The sequence below is a fragment of the Jaculus jaculus genome, chromosome 5, assembly GCF_020740685.1.
Source record: "Jaculus jaculus isolate mJacJac1 chromosome 5, mJacJac1.mat.Y.cur, whole genome shotgun sequence".
Classification (NCBI taxonomy): Eukaryota; Metazoa; Chordata; class Mammalia; order Rodentia; family Dipodidae; genus Jaculus; species Jaculus jaculus.
The window spans coordinates 163,815,977-163,831,726 of record NC_059106.1 but is presented as its reverse complement, the minus strand read 5'-3'; the positions used below and the strand labels follow the sequence as shown (position 1 = coordinate 163,831,726).

The 15,750-nt window shown below is 48.7% G+C and overlaps 1 protein-coding gene across 3 annotated transcripts in view; it reads right to left on the bottom strand.

Moving 5' to 3' along the window:
- Positions 1 to 855: 855 nt before the first annotated feature.
- The window catches only part of Igsf5 (immunoglobulin superfamily member 5), a 40,739-nt gene continuing 25,844 nt past the window's right edge, over positions 856 to 15,750 (bottom strand). For all 3 annotated transcript variants that reach the window (XM_045150172.1, XM_004654596.2, XM_045150171.1), the window contains 4 exons: positions 14,067 to 14,091; positions 12,164 to 12,264; positions 10,335 to 10,408; positions 856 to 1,628 (listed from right to left, as the gene is read on the bottom strand). In XM_045150172.1, the coding sequence (XP_045006107.1) occupies positions 1,533 to 1,628; positions 10,335 to 10,408; positions 12,164 to 12,264; positions 14,067 to 14,091 (296 nt within the window). In that variant the 3' untranslated portion in view covers positions 856 to 1,532. The remainder of the gene's footprint in view (positions 1,629 to 10,334; positions 10,409 to 12,163; positions 12,265 to 14,066; positions 14,092 to 15,750) is intronic.

Here is a 15,750-nt window from a genome sequence, read left to right as displayed (position 1 = left end):
TGGTTCATGATATGCAGAGACATTTATCCTACCCATAACTGTGGGCTAACTCCAGAATGCATGACCCATATACCTCAATAAGGAGGGGTCAGGGGGAGGGGGTAGGACATGGATGAGCCTAACAATGGTACCAAATTGACTGTATTCACTGAGTACAAAACTAATTAATAAAAAAAAAAGAAAAGAAAAATAGGCCTTAGGGCCTGCCAAAAAAAAAAAAAAAAAGGAAGGAAGAAGATGCTTGATTTCTAAACGTTGTGATTCTGTGGACTACACTAAATGGTAGGGTGAAGACAGGCAACGCAGGCCTGGGGAGGGGCTCTGCCAGCAAACTGCGTGCTTCGCAAGCATGAGGACCTGAGCCTGGGTCCCCTACACCCACTTACAAAGACGGATGTGATGTGTGCGCCTGAACCGCAGGGCTGGGGAGATGGGGAAAGGGAATCCCTGAGGCTTGCTGATTCAGCGAGAGACTCTGTCTCAAAAACTAAGGTGAAGAGAGATTAAGGAAGACACTCAACATCAACCTCTGGCCTTCACAGACGCATGTGCGTGCACATACGCACACAAACTGTCACACACAGAGGCACCTGCACGTATAAGCACACAGACCCCACACACAAATACAGACCTCCCTCAAGAAAGAAAGGCATAGGGATGGAGGGATGGCTTAGCAGTTAAGGCATTTACCTGCAAAGCCAAAGGACCCAGGTTTGGTTCCCCAGGACCCACGTCATCCAGATGCACAAGGGGGCGCATGCGCCTGGAGTTCGTTTGCAGTGGCTGGAGGTCCTGGTGTACCCATGGGCTACCCCACACACACTTTAAACAAATAAAGGCATTAAAATTGTAGTATTTTGTTGTTGTTTGTTTTTCTTTATTGAAGAACAAATCAGTCATTTCCAATTATTTCATGATGTTAATAGACTATGAACTTTGTCTCCTATGAGGCAGAATCCACATCTATTCATCTCAGGACATGAGGATGAGGCTGCTTAGGGGACAGACAGCATCCAGTCACGAAATACTTGGGGACATGGTGCATATCAGAATTAAGTGTCATCTTATTTAACTCACTGAGCTCCGAATTGCCAGTCAAGCTCACAGCTCTGATTGATCCCAATTTTATCCTCTCATCTCAGTGATAATGTGTTGTGAAACATGCATAAATATCACTGGAGTATGATCTAGGGCAATAAAAATATCGTGAAAGTCATGGAAGTGCTCAGACGTCTTTGCCATGCTGGGCGAACCAGCAGGAGTGTCGCGTGAAGAACATGGGCGTGGTCAACAGGAAGGAAGCCCAGTCGTGCAGAGGGATTCATTTCATCAACACCATGAAACAAAGCCAAGCTCCGGGAATCTGGGAAAGGCAATTCCTCCTGTAGCTATAAAGCATTGGTGGCTCCGACGTGGCCCCTTCAGGTAAGGGTGACAACGCTGCTTCCCAGTCTCAGAGGCCACAGGCAGGACGACGTCAGCTTGGTGTTGATCATCAGCCGAGCACAAAGTGAAGCCACCGGACGTCTCCACTATACCAAGGTCACATTCCTGACCCTGGGAGGGCTGTAGAGATTGAAGGAGACTTGCGGACGTCTCGCTGGGCCAGGCTGGTGTTTATGGGGTTCCTGGTAACAAAGGCAAGACGGTTGAGTGTGTCTACTTGATAGAGCTCACTGCAGGAGGCGCATGTGAAGGCAGCTAAGCCAGGGTGCAGACAGGAGCAAAAGTGTTAGCACACATCCTTCCTTTCAGTATTTTCAGTAACACACACCACATATTTTCTAATCCCAGGGCACAAAGACTAAGCCTATTCCAAAATCCCAATATCTGATCATATGAAGCCAACGTATAAATGCAATGATCCTAGTTTGTCTTATTTTCCGATTTTCCTTGACAAGTCTCTCTGTTGTTTGTTTGTTTGTTTGTTTTTCGAGGTAGGGTCTCACTCTAGCCCAGGCTGACCTGGAATTCACTACGTAGCCTCAGGGTGGCCTCGAACTCATGGCGAATCCTCCCACCTCAGCCTCCCGAGTGCTGGGATTAAAGGGTTGCATCACCACGCCCAGCTCCTTGACAGGTTTCTTATGGAAGCATAACCTATCTCTGGGCTTCTTCCAATCACATAGATTTCTTCTAGAATAACAATGAGTAAAATGAAATAATTGACTTGAAATACACCACCCATCTGCCCCCTCTACAGGGTGCGGTGCAGGGCCCTATCAGGAATGGGGGCTATGGAGAGATGGCTCAGTCAGTAAAACGCTTGTCTGCTAAGTATGAGAACCTGAGTTGGATCTCCAACATCCATGTAAACTTATCAGGCATGGCGATGCCTCCCACAATCCCAGAACTGGGCTCGTAGAGACAGACAGCTCCCTGGAGCCTGCTGGCCAGCCAGTGTAGCCTAGTCGTTGAGCTCTAGACCGATGAGAGACCCTGTCTCAAGAGGGAGTGAATGGGGCTGGAGAGATGGCTTAGTGGTTAAGGCGCTTTCCTGTGACACCTAAGGACTCATGTTTGACTCTCCAGATCCAACATAAGCCAGGTGCACAAAGGTAAGGCAAGCACAAGGTCACACATGCCCACTAGGTGGCGCAAGAGTCTGGAGTTCAATCGCAGTGGCTGAGGCCCTGGAGTACCAATTCTCTCTCTCTCTTTCTCTTTCTCTCTCTCTGAAATAAAAATATATTTTTAATTTAAAAAAAGAAGTGGATGGTGTTCCTGAGGATAGCACCCAGGTTGTCCTCTGGCCTCCTCACACATATGGACATGCAGCTGGGCACACAAACACACACACATTAGGAAGGAAGGAAGGAAGGAAGGAAGGAAGGAAGGAAGGAAGGAAGGAAGGAAGGAAGGAAGGAAGGAAGGAGAAGGGAAGGGAAGGGAAGGGAAGGGAAGGGAAGGGAAGGGAAGGGAAGGGAAGGGAAGGGAAGGGAAGGGAAGGGAAGGGAAGGGAAGGGAAGGGAAGGGAAGGGAAGGGAAGGGAAGGGAAGGGAAGGGAAGGGAAGGGAAGGGAAGGGAAGGGAAGGGAAGGGAAGGGAAGGGAAGGGGGAAGGAAGGGGGAAGGAAGGGGAAGGAAGGGGGAAGGAAGGGGAAGGAAGGGGGAAGGAAGGGGGAAGGAAGGGGAAGGAAGGGGGAAGGCGAGAGAGAGAGAAATAACACTGCCTTGGCCATTCACATTCATGCCCACTTCTCAAAGAAGCCATGGGCTCTTTCACAGGATCAGTGGCTGTCTACCAGGAGCACCCCATTAAGCTGTGTGCAAGAGCTGGAGTGGAGGCTCATGCCTGTAATCCTAGCACTTGGGACACTGAGACAGGAGGAGTATGAGTTGGTGGCCAGCCTAGGTTACATAGTGAGTTCCAGACTACCTTGGACTACAGAGTGAAACCTTGTCTCAAAAAATGAGGGCTGGAGAGATGGCTTAGCGGTGAAGCGCTTGCCTGTGAAGCCTAAGGACCCCAGTTCGAGGCTCGGTTCCCCAGGTCCCACGTTAGCCAGATGCACAAGGGGGCGCACGCGTCTGGAGTTCGTTTGCAGAGGCTGGAGGCCCTGGCGTGCCCATTCTCTCTCTCTCCCTCTATCTGTCCTTCTCTCTGTGTCTGTCACTCTCAGATAAATAAATTAAAAAAAAATTTTTTAAATGAAAATGTACATAATAATAATAAGAAGAAGAAGCCAGGCATGACTCATGACTTTAATCCCAGCACTTGGGAGGCAGAGATAGGCAGATCACCATGAGTTCAAGGCCACCCTGAGACTACATAGTGAATTTCAGGTCAGCCTGGGCTAGAACGAGACCCTACCTTGAAAAAACAAAAAATAAATTAATTAGTTTAATTAAATTAAAAAGTAAAGGGAGGAGCTGGAGAGATGGCTCAGCAGTTAAGGTGCTTGCCTGTGAAGCCTGAGGACCCAGGTTCAACTACCCAGTACTCACATAAGCCAGATGCACAAGGTAGAGCATGTGTCTGGAGTATGCATGCAGTGGCTGGAGGCTCTGGTGCACCCATGCTCTCTCCCCCACCTCCCAAATAAACAAACAATTAAGTAAATAAAAATCTTTTAAAAAAATAAAATTAAAAAGTGAAAAGACGTAATGTTTCCTCCGCCAGTCCTGAGGGTGTCCCTCCAGCTTCTGGGCACAAGCTCTGCACTTAACATCCTGAATAAGGCGGCCGGGCAGATGAATCATTCCAAGTGGAACCTTCTGCCTGGGAGAACTGTGCGGCTGTTGGCTTGTTTCCTGCTGGGCTGCATGAGTGCAGAGCAGCTTTCTAAATTTATTTCTGTTTACCTCAACGGGGGGAATGACTAGTGGAGAAGGCACAGCACGGGTCATGAAATATTCATATATTCACCCTCTACACCTGAATGGTAAGAGACAGAATCGCCCAGAACCGAAAACATTGACTTGACAGTGAGTGAAGGCCCTGGAAGAGAAGAGGGGAAGGATGGCTACTTGTTTTAAATATTCATTGAGGTACAAAACATCTGCAAGCCCTGTGGCCTTGTGCCAAGATAAAAACAACAACCTACCTTTCTAATTAGCGGATTGTAATTTGTAGTAAAAAAAAATTTTTTTTTTCAATCTGACTTCTCAGGTGTGTCCTGAGGTGCTTCATCCATGGTTACAGCTGAGTTCGCTCTCCCGCCAGTGCCCCGTAGGCTCCTTCAGAGCTATGGTGACCAGCGGGAGGCATCAGGCTGGGTCCGTGTCCATTTGGAAAAATCAGCATCCTTCTTTCCTTCTCCTCCTTCCTGTAACTGAATGTGCGACCTGCAGTCTGCAGCCTAAAGTCTACACTGAGTGCTCAGGGCGCCTCAGAACTCATCTAAAACACAGGGGCTTTCCAAGGGGGCCTCCTTGGATGACGGAGTGTTTTGGCATCATGACCTTGCACTTGGCATGGATCGCAGTGCCCCACAAGCAACTCAAACTCTCCCAGCTTTGCCGGAAGCTCAATGCTGTAGCCACATGACGCATGCTTGGCTCCAACAGCACAATTGTAGGAAGACCCAACACCCCACCACCACACACACACACACACACACACACACACACACACACAGAGAGACTGAACTCAGAGTAGACAGTACCTTAGGAACAGCCTACCCGTGTCTAAAAAAAACATTTTCATAAAACAGATCACCTACGGGAATGTGGTTAAAATATATATATATATATATGTATATATATATATATATGTATATATATATATATATACACATATATCCAGTTCTTTGGGAAAGGTCCAAGTGCTTGAACAAGTAGCCCCAAGTTCCTCTGGTAATTTGCTGTACTGACAAGCTGTCAGGGTACCACGACCTAGGCTTCTGCAGATGCCAGGTACAGCTCACATCTAGCAAGCCTAGCATCCAGTATTCTGAAAATGGCCCAGATTTCTGCCAGGACATGGCATCTCTCAGGAAAATAAAAATAAAAACAATAAAGTAATAAAACCTCCCATGTTCAGGGAAGACCCCTGTGGTACAGTGGACAGGAAGAAGGTCTAGGCAGTACAGGACTGGGGGCTCTGGGAACCTGAGCCCCACCCCTTGATAAAAAACCAGCAACGGGCTGGAGAGATGGCTTAGCGGTTAAGCGCTCGCCTGTGAAGCCTAAGGACCCCGGTTCGAGGCTCGGTTCCCCAGGTCCCACATTAGCCAGATGCACAAGGGGGCGCACGCGTCTGGAGTTCACTTGCAGAGGCTGGAAGCCCTGGCGCGCCCATTCTCTCTCTCTCCCTCTATCTGTCTTTCTCTCTGTGTCTGTCGCTCTCAAATAAATAAAAAATTAAAAAAAAAAAAACAGCAACCCCACTGAGAAGGGCCCCAGTGGAACGGGGGCAGGGATGAAGGAAAAAGAGCTACCAACACATGACATACCCATTTGAAATACGTTGTTAATAATAATAATAAAAGAATAGTAGTTTTTTAGTAAAATTTTAAAGCCAGCACCGTCTGAGGACCTGACCGATGGCAGCCACTGCTCCCCTGTCGCTCGTGGCCGCAGTGGCTGGCCTGTGGGGTAGCGCCTCCAGCCCCAGCCAGTTCTCTGAGATGCCGCTCCTGGGATGATCGCCTGACATGTGCTGAGGACTGCACGCTGAAGCCGTCAGGAGGCGACACAGGGTGTGACACGAGTGGCACCCGGCAGCTCCTGCTGCCTGTCTCCATGGCAGCACGGACTCTGTCACCGCGGTCCTCAGCTGGAAGGACTCGGACCAGGCGAGGGGTAAGGGAAGCCTGGGCACCAGCAAACGGGGCTTCCTACCCCTTCCGAACTCAAGACTCCTGCAGAGTAACTGTTCCCTGTAGGCTGTAACTAACAGCCTACCACGTGACCCAGGATGAAGGCACACAGGCAGACACCCTCACAGCCCAGAGATAAAGGCACGGGCCGGAAGTCAGGGCGCTAGAAGGGGGCCTCTGGGCAACCTGAACCGGCCTGCCTCCTGGGGTGCTATGCCCAGACAGAGCCCAGGGCTGGACGCTTCGATCTAGCAGAAAGTCCACATGATGACCCCGGGTGGAGGGAGCGAACCCTTCACAGCCTCCCCCTGGGGGGGGGGGGGTCCAGTACCACCCTCCCCAGTGTGCTGAGCATCAGAAGGCCTCGGGAAGCTGAGCAGGTCACGACTGTGCAGCCTGCGGTCAGGGGAAGTTACCAGGAAGACACGCCGGTGTTTGGTGACCTGTCACTCTTCCCTTGTAGCTGCCCCGCCCCCTGCTTGCCATTCCCATCGGGCTCTAAGGGAACCAAGTGTCTCTAAACGCAGCCACTGTCAGAACCGCAGCAGGTTATTGAGAAAGGAGGGCTGCCTAGATGCCTCCCCAACCCTTCTGAGCCAGACGGTGCCAAGGACCAAGACTGTGGACATCCCAATGTCATGGATCACTCCTATGGGCGGCTTTGCCCCTGCAGCCGCCTCTCTTGGGGCATATCCAAACAGGGGGCCCTTGAACCAGGCCCAAATGCTGCACACCACACGGAGGGAAAGGCGAGCTGACGTGGAAGTACTTATCTTTGTGAATGGCCCAAGCCACGCCGGTGTCTTGAGTCAATGATATTCATGTGTGCCAGTCTAATGTACTGTCTTGTCTTCAGTGGGTTTGGATTGGCAGCGAAGGAGCTGTGTCTTGGAACGCAGGCATGCTGCTGGGCACAGACCACATTCTCCCCTCTTGTTTTGCATGTGTATGTGGTATGTGTGAGTGTATGTGTGAATTTGTATGTGGGTATGCATGCATAAGTGTGTCTGGTGTGTGTGCATGGGCACATATTGTGTGCATGTGAACACCAAAGGTTGGTGTCAGGTGTAGACCACTTCCACGGCCTCTCATTTGAACCCAGTGCTGACCTATTCAACTAGCGCCGCTAGCCCGCTTGCCTCAGAGTTCCCTGCCTCTACCTCCCGAGTGAAGGGACTATGGGCAGGCCACTATGCACAGTCAGCATTTAGGTGGGTCCTGGGGATCTGAACTTGGGTCCTCAGATGTGTATGGCTAGTATTTTATCCACTGAGCTATCGCCCCAGACCCACCTTCTTCACTGTGACGAACAGCTATTGTCTGAGCGCCTGGGACAGCTGTTGTTAAGTCAACAGCCATGCATTAGTTAAGAGTGAAATTTCTGAGGACCAGTGAGTCACCAGGTCAGCAGAGGTTCTCAGTATGTCGGCATGAGCAGCAACCAAAGGACCATAACCACGCTGTGTATGGAACCAGACTTGGCCCCTCGATGGCCATGAGCACCGGGCAGGAGCTGCAGTATTGGTGGGCACCTGCGTCTCCACAGGCCAACAAGGTCCCCAGCAACTAAGACTGGGGAGATGGCTGGCTGCAGGCTGGCTCACAGTTCACACCTTAGTTTACACCGTTGGCTTTCAGGCTGTGAGCCAAAGGAGGGCTTTCTGCAAAACAGCACAGCCTGCAATCACCAGCCCTGAGCTCTGATAGGCCAACTTCTTGTGCAGGGAAAAACTAAAAAAAAAAAAAAAAACGCAGCACCAGGTTCATCTCTTTGGCTTCCTGACCAGGGACAACACGTGACCAGGTTCCCACCATCATGCCCGCCGTGCCAAAATGGTCTGTGTTCCCTCAAACCACGAGCCAAAATAAACCTCCGCTCCCTTCCGTAGCTTTGGTAAGGTATCTCATCACAGTGACAAAGGTAACTAATACAGCATGCTTAGAGTTAGGTGGAATGGGGCGACCCTGAGTCAGCCATGTTCCTTCAGTGATCTGGGGTCCCACCTGTAAAATCACCGCCGTGGCCTGTGACACAACCTGCATGCCATGGGGCTGTCAGGTACAACGTCCCCACAGCCCGTCACGCCATGTGTACATCATGGAGAGATGACGTCCTGGACCCCCACATCCGTACCACGGCTGGCTGTTGGCCAACAGACCAGTGCTTATAAAAAAAATAAAAATAACAAAGAGTGGGTCCCTTCTGGTCATCCCCAAGCTCCAGATGAAACCCACCCAAAGACAAATGTGCCAGTGAGGAAAGAATTGATCTCTCCATTTTCCTAACACTCAGCCAGAGGAAGTAGCTGGACCTCAGCCCGTGAGCTAACTATCTGTCACACAGGCCACCTTCTTTAATGCCACAGTCCTGTCACGTATCTCCCCACCTGGCTCCAAGTGGCCACCCGCAGCACCCTTTATGTCCTTCTGCTACATGACAATGTCCATTGGAGCTCCCCCACCACCACCCTCCAGGCCTGCAAGGTTCACATCCCTGGAGTGATGCATGCTGGGAGCAGAATCCCAAAAGCAGGAAGCAAACCCAGAGCTGCATGGAAATTCAATCCAATGAACACGTCCAGAAGGAATGATCCGGGATCTCACGACCAACAAGATTGACTACAGGCCACCGCTGGGCAGAACCAACCTAGGAGCGTCTGACAGGAGTGCATTCGGAAACCCAGCCCACAAGGCCAGCTTCTCCCAAAGGGACAAGGGAACGCCATCCTCTGTAACGGGGACTCCAAGGCAGAATCGCCTCACTGGAAGCGACACTTGCACAGGTCAGAGAAGGACGCTGGGGCTGTAGTCTTTACCCAATATGATTTCAGATATAAAACATTTTCATTTCTGCACAATCACTCTGATTCGAATGTGCATGATAGCCAGTGTTAACTCTGTGTTCAAAGATTCCAGTGTTATGTCCTCACCGCTCCCGGCTGACAGTTTTAAGAGTCCTGTGAAAGGGCTATTTATCCCCACCAGACCACAGCCTAGCAAAGAAGGAGGTGTACAGCATGCAGGTCTGCCTGGAACTCCAGACTCAAGCATCTGGCTACACATTCTGCCGCTCCATGTAGATATTTAAGGGACACAGCAAGCAAACTCCAAACAAAATCTTTTTTCCCAAAAAACTATTCTTCCCACAACAATGTCTGTTAGTGGCAATTCCTACCTCCTGGTGTTTCTGGCTATATTCCTAAATCATCAGAGACTCTTCATTTCTCCCCCTAAATTCTAATCCCACCAGCTCTTTGTAGCTCTCAAGCTCACCCCCACAGGCCCCACAAGCACAGCAAAGTGCACGTCCTCTGACCTGCCCCTAGCATCCTTCCACAAGCCAATGGCCCAGAGATCCTAGGGTAAATGTATACTATATGCTCCCTGGACAGCCAGGAGAGCTGACCTTGACCCAAAGAGAACAAATGGAAAATTACATGTGCTGCCTATGACTTTGATGACTCGGGCGAGAATGACCCCAGTCAGGATACATCCTCCCAAAACATGCACAGAGAGAGAGAGAGAAAACACAGCAGCAGACTGGTCTTGGAGCCATGGCAACAAGAAGAAAGTCACACTCCATGCCTCAGCCCCATTTCTTCCAGGGTGGCTGTGGTGGTTTGAGGCCGACATCCTTCATGAACTCATGTGTTTTGAATGCTTGCTCCCCAGCTCGTGGCAATTTGGGAGTTGAAGCCTTGCTGGAGGAGGTGAGGACCTTGAGGTTGACCAGCCCCCAGCTTGCCAGAGCTAGCCCAGCTCACTCTTTGGCTGCTATATGCCACCTGCTGTGGCAAGAAGTGACGTCCAGCCTCTGCTCATGCCATGCTTTCCCCTGCCATCATGAAGCTTCCCCTCAAGACTGTAAACCAAGATAAACTCTTGTCCTCCCATCGGCTGCTTTGGGCCTGGTGTTTTGTCACAGCAGCAAGAAGGTAACGCCAACAATGACCGCTTGACATACGGAGGTGAGGGAAGGAGACCTTCTGTCACCATGAACGCACCACATGCATCTACCATAAGGTAAGGATTTTAAACTGGCAAAGTGTTCAAAGATGAAGAGACTAGATCACCTGATGAGGAGGGCTACTGCTACATTGTTCTGGGAGGCTCAATTCGGCAGTCTTAGCAGGGAGAGAAGCCGCCTCTACAACAGAAGAAAGGTTTTAGTGTTAGAAATGGTAAAAATAAATAAATAAGAACCAAGTCACACATTCCAATAGCTAAACTTAATAAAGAAACATGTTGGTGCCTATGTAGAACTCCTGATATAAAACTGTTGATCTAGTTTAGATCTAGAATGTCCCCCCAAAGGCCCACGTGGAAAAGGCTTGGTAATGTTAGAAGATGACAGACCCTTTAAGAGGCAGAGGCAAATGGGAGGAAATGAGGTCAGGGGTGTGCCCTTCAGTGGGGTGTCGGGACCCCGGGCCCTCCTTGTCTTTCTGGGGGCTTCCACCACTCACTTCCTGCCATGACCCTGCTTTGCCACAGGCCCGAAAGCAATGATGCCAACCCCTTTGAAAGGACTGGATGCACAGTAAACTGCTCCTCCTTTTTTAAGTTGGGTAGCTCAGGCTCGTCATTCTAGAATTTTAGAACTGTATTCTAAGTGTGCAAAAAAAAAAATAATGGAAAACTGGCTCAAAAACCAACCCCTTTCTCACAAGGACAGGGAGGCTGAGAGGTGTTGTTTGAGGAATGATTTCAGTCAAGCCACTTGCTAAGCTGCTCAAAGTGCTAATGAAGACATGTTCACGAGAAATCCCCCAAACAGGGATGGCGGCGTTATTAAAGGAAGCAAGCCCTGCCTTGTGGGATGTTTTTATGATGTGACGCATAGAGGTTGAGGGGTACAAGAGAGGCAGCCTGAGAAAAATCAAAGAATGTGGCTACTGAAGCTAGTGCGAAAACAACTTAAATAAATGTCTTTCAGGTGCCTCAGCAAGCATTGGTTGGCCAACTGGGAACTTGTTTGTCAGGAGACCGTACCAGGCCGGCTCTTCCTCTCTGGATGCTAACTCAGGGGGGCCGTGCGCCCTGCCCTCCTTCACCCTTTCGAACCCTACTTCTCTGACATTCCCTGCAGCCTTCACTCCACTATGTCAACATGAGATCAGATCCCACACAGAAACCTCTCAAAAGAAAATGTAGAGCTGGAGAGATGGCTTAGCAAGTAAGTGCTTGCCTGTGAAGCCTAAGGACCCCGGTTCAAAGCTCAACTCCCCAGGACCCGCATACAGCCAGATGTACAAGCTGGTGCATGCATCTGGAGTTCGTTTAAAGTGGCTGGAGGCCCTGGTGTGCCAATTCTTTCTCTCTCTTTCTCTCTCTCTCTCTCTTTCTGTCTTTCTCAAATAAATAAATAAAAATAAACCAATTTTAAAAAAAAAAAAAAAAAAGCAAGTAGAGCCCTCAACATTCTCCCTGTCTGAGTGAACGAGAACAGAATCATCACCAGTATCAGCTTAACTGAATCTGGATCAAGTTTGGAGGAAGTTACCCCAGTGGGTTAAGATGCCTCCCCACACACTTCAAAGTGGAGGTTTTCTCTTACAAAAGTAATAATAATAATAATAATAATAATAATAATAAGTTTAAAAAGCATACTAGCTAAAATTCCCTGAAGATTATTTTTTTAACCTTCAGCTTTGATTGCACATCATTTAAGATTTAGAAAGACAAATGAATCTTTCCTGTTAAACATACTCCCAGAATAGTACTAATTCTAGAATTTCTCATAAAAAATTATCCCAGTACTCAGCACCCAGCACTCATCACTCAGTACTCATCACCTCCAACAGCTGAGTTATTCCGCTTAAGAATCTGGTGGCCAGTTAGCCTTTCTGTCTTCCAGAATATTCCTTTCCAGCTCTTCCTAACTGCCCGACCTGCTACTCACGTGCGGTCCTTGCTTCATCTGAACTGTAGCCGTAGTTTTCTTTGCCACTCTTTAACTTAGTCTCAGGAGCTCCTTGGCTGGCCTTCACATTTGCAGATTTTCTGGAATGAGACCATTGTACAAAGCCAATGTCAATCAACAATGGAGACCGGTTTGCAATGTCATGCTCAGAGCCTTTGCATGCGCTGAACTCACTTCAGATGGCCACAGCACTGGCTTGTGCTTGGCAGTTACAGACAACCCATGCGTGCACACATTCCCATGACGGAGAGACGTGAGACTTAGCGTGGTGAGTCCATGGGCTCCAGTCCCTGGTGAGTACTCAACTCTCAGAGACACCAACGAAATAAAGCAAGAGTCCGTGTGGTGGTGTGAATGTGAAACGCCCCCCATAGACTCACGTGTTTGTGATAAAGCCTCATACTTGACCCCCTGTTGGTGGAGTCTTGGGGAGGTGAAATCTTGCTATAGGAGGTGTGTCGCTTGGGACACATGATGTATCCGTACCAAACATGTTGTTAATAATAATAATAATAATAAACATATAAAAACACAGCCCCTGCGGTGTATATTAAGCACTATGTGTGCACACGGGCATGCATGTGCATATGTGTGATTTTACCTGCTATGCTTTCTAACATTGTCATCACACTACAGCTTAGGTAACACTCTCACACCCATTTTCCTAAGTAGTTCTGAAGTCCTTCACTGTGTGGTGAAATTCCCGCCCCCCCCCCCCAAGAGTCCCTAAGCACTGAAATAAAAGTCTTGGCAGAGTCAACAAGCCAGCCAAGGAGCTCAGGGTGGGACCTGGCTGGTTACCCAGATCAAGAGAACTGCTAGAACAATACCAGGACCACTTTCATTCCTCTTCACCCTCACCAAGCCGGGTCCCCAAGGGCTGCTTCCAGACCTAGTTACATAGCATGCTCTCAATGCAGCTGACTGTCTCAGAACCCTCTCTTACCAGGGCCAGAGGGGGGCGCATGGGCAGAGCCTGTTACTCGGTAATTGTGCACATTTATCCCCGCTAAGGTATGCAGCCAAAGGGATGTTAACATCTCAGCACTCAAACTGCAGTGTTATCCAATAACGCTGACAATTAAGTGTGGCTGTCTGAAATCACTCCCTGCCTGGGTGTGTTTGCGCCTGTGGAAGTATGGTCGAGGTTCACACTGGCTGCTGCAGACGGAGTCCTCCACTTAGTTACCTTAAAAGTGCTTGCTGCTGGGCTGGAGAGATGGCTTAGCGGTTAAGGGCATGCCTGCGAAGCCTAAGGATCCAGGTTTGATTCTTGAGGTCCCACGTAAGCCAGATGCACGTGGTGGCACCTGCATCTGTTCTCTCTCTCTCTCCTTCCCTTCCTCCCTAATAAATAAATAAATATTTTTTTAAAGTGCTTGCTGCTGCTTCTAGCCGTGGGCATGAGAGGAATTTTTCATTCCTACTTTCCCACTTGCGGGAGCAAGAAGCCTGGATGGATAGTGCTTCTTGTCTTATTTATGGGCATCTCTCTGGCTTGGTTTCGGGTGCTCCACTGGCCCCGCCCCAGTCCCAATAGAACTCCAGCCCCTGTCCTTTGCCTTGACGCAAAGCGGGAAGAGATAACAGTCACGGTGCACAGTGCCCCCTTGTGGAGGAGCTGCAAATGCCAAGCGCTAAGAAAATCTCCATCTCCCGGGAGAGCCAGGGCAAGACAAATGCAGGGTTCAGCCCACCTCCGCCGGGGTCTTCAGTACTATGCGTCAGAAAACGTGGATCTATGTATGGGTTGGTGGTTGGCATGTGTGTTTTTTAGATTGTCTCTTTTCAGCATTTGAGTAACGACTCCTAAAACACACAGCTACATGCCTGTGGGCTGCTGTGGCTGGTTGTGCAAAGAGCCGATGCGTTTCAGACTTACCTTATTTCATTTTGATAACTAGACTCTGCAAAAGAAGAAAATCCCATTAGAACAATCAGATAGTGATTCTAAAAATAAAATCTTATTGATTTTCATCGGCTGCTTGATTCTAATAGAACTCATGTGAGCAATTCTGACTGAATAAGTATGGAAAGTGACCTTGAACCAAATTACCAAATGGCTCCCAAGGGAGTAAGGACTTATTATTAACTGTCAGAAGAATAAATAATCCCTGGGTACTTGAAAGATAGTAGATGCCCAGTAAGGACCTAATGAATGTTGAATTTGCTTGGCAAAACTGTCAGGATCCATTCACCAAGAAGGGCTCTTGGTCACCAAGGTTGTCACCGCGCACAACGTACCAAAACTGCACAAGGACTGTCTCATTTAATGACACCAGCCCAGAAGGGACACGAGTGACCCATATGTTAACAGGATAGACACTGTTATAGTAACGTGCCCTGTTTCTTCAATTCTAAGACACATTTTCAAGTAACTCCACAGGTACCAAATGGAAGCTGCTATTACATTCCTAATATTTCCAATCATTGGATTCTGAGACTAGAGGGAATCTGAAATTTGAAGATGTCACAAGCCACAGACCAAGGGAGCCGAGTCTGTATGGCAAGCTGGTGATCTTCATGATACCCTTTACAGACCCAAACCTTCTGAAATCTAGAAAAAAAAAAATCCGTTTTTTTAAAAAATTCTCTCACTTATTTTTGATTCTAATCATATCTCCTGATTTACTTCTCAAACTGAACCTCAGAAAGAATTTAATCTGCATTGGAAGAGATTTGGGTCTCCCTCCATTTACATCCTCCAGTGGTGGGTCCCATGGAGCAGGGCTGAGGGGCGACTATTGTTCCCTCTCTATACACTGCTGCCCCATGAAACCCAGGCAGGCTGAACAGGACCCTCAGCCATCCCTAGCCATCTCTCAATGAGCCTGAGGCACACAGAGATTCTCCAGGTACCAACAGAGTATCAAAAAACAAAAAAACACCTTGTGGAGAGGGAAATGATGTTTAATCGTTTTTAAGCATTGAACTCATCATAATAGAAAAATTCAGAAGCCCATTGGTTCTTGTATTTATGCTAAGGTGTCTAATTTCACTGTAACCATAACTGGAGTGGGAAACACTGTAAGTTAGTGGTGGCAGGTTTCTGTTCATTTCCTGCAAACAAGGAGGGAAATCAGCCCACTCTGGCTGGGCTTTTCATATCAAAGGCTAAATCTACAGTGGATCATAGAATTTCTGCAGCAAGGTCTTGCTATGTAACCAAGCCTGGCCTGGAACTCACTGTGTAGGCCAGGCTGACTTCATACTTGCAGCAGCCCTCTGTCTCAGTTTCCCAAGTGCTGGGACTTACAGGCATGAGCTACCATGCTCAGTTGAAAAATATTCAATTATTGCTTTTCAAATTCTCACAACAAATCTATGGGGTGGCATTTATTCTCATTTTTGTAGGCAAATAATCTAAGCATCGCCCCTCTCCCCACCATGCAAACACTGAGTGAGTCAACTCCCACCAACGAATCTTTCAAGGCTGGTGTGGAGCATATACAAACCCAAGGAAAGCAGAAACCACCAGAACTTCCCACCTAGTCTGCCAGAGCTGCTGTGGAAAATGACAACCTGACGGCAGTGGTCACTCCACAGTGCCTTCACAATAAAACTGA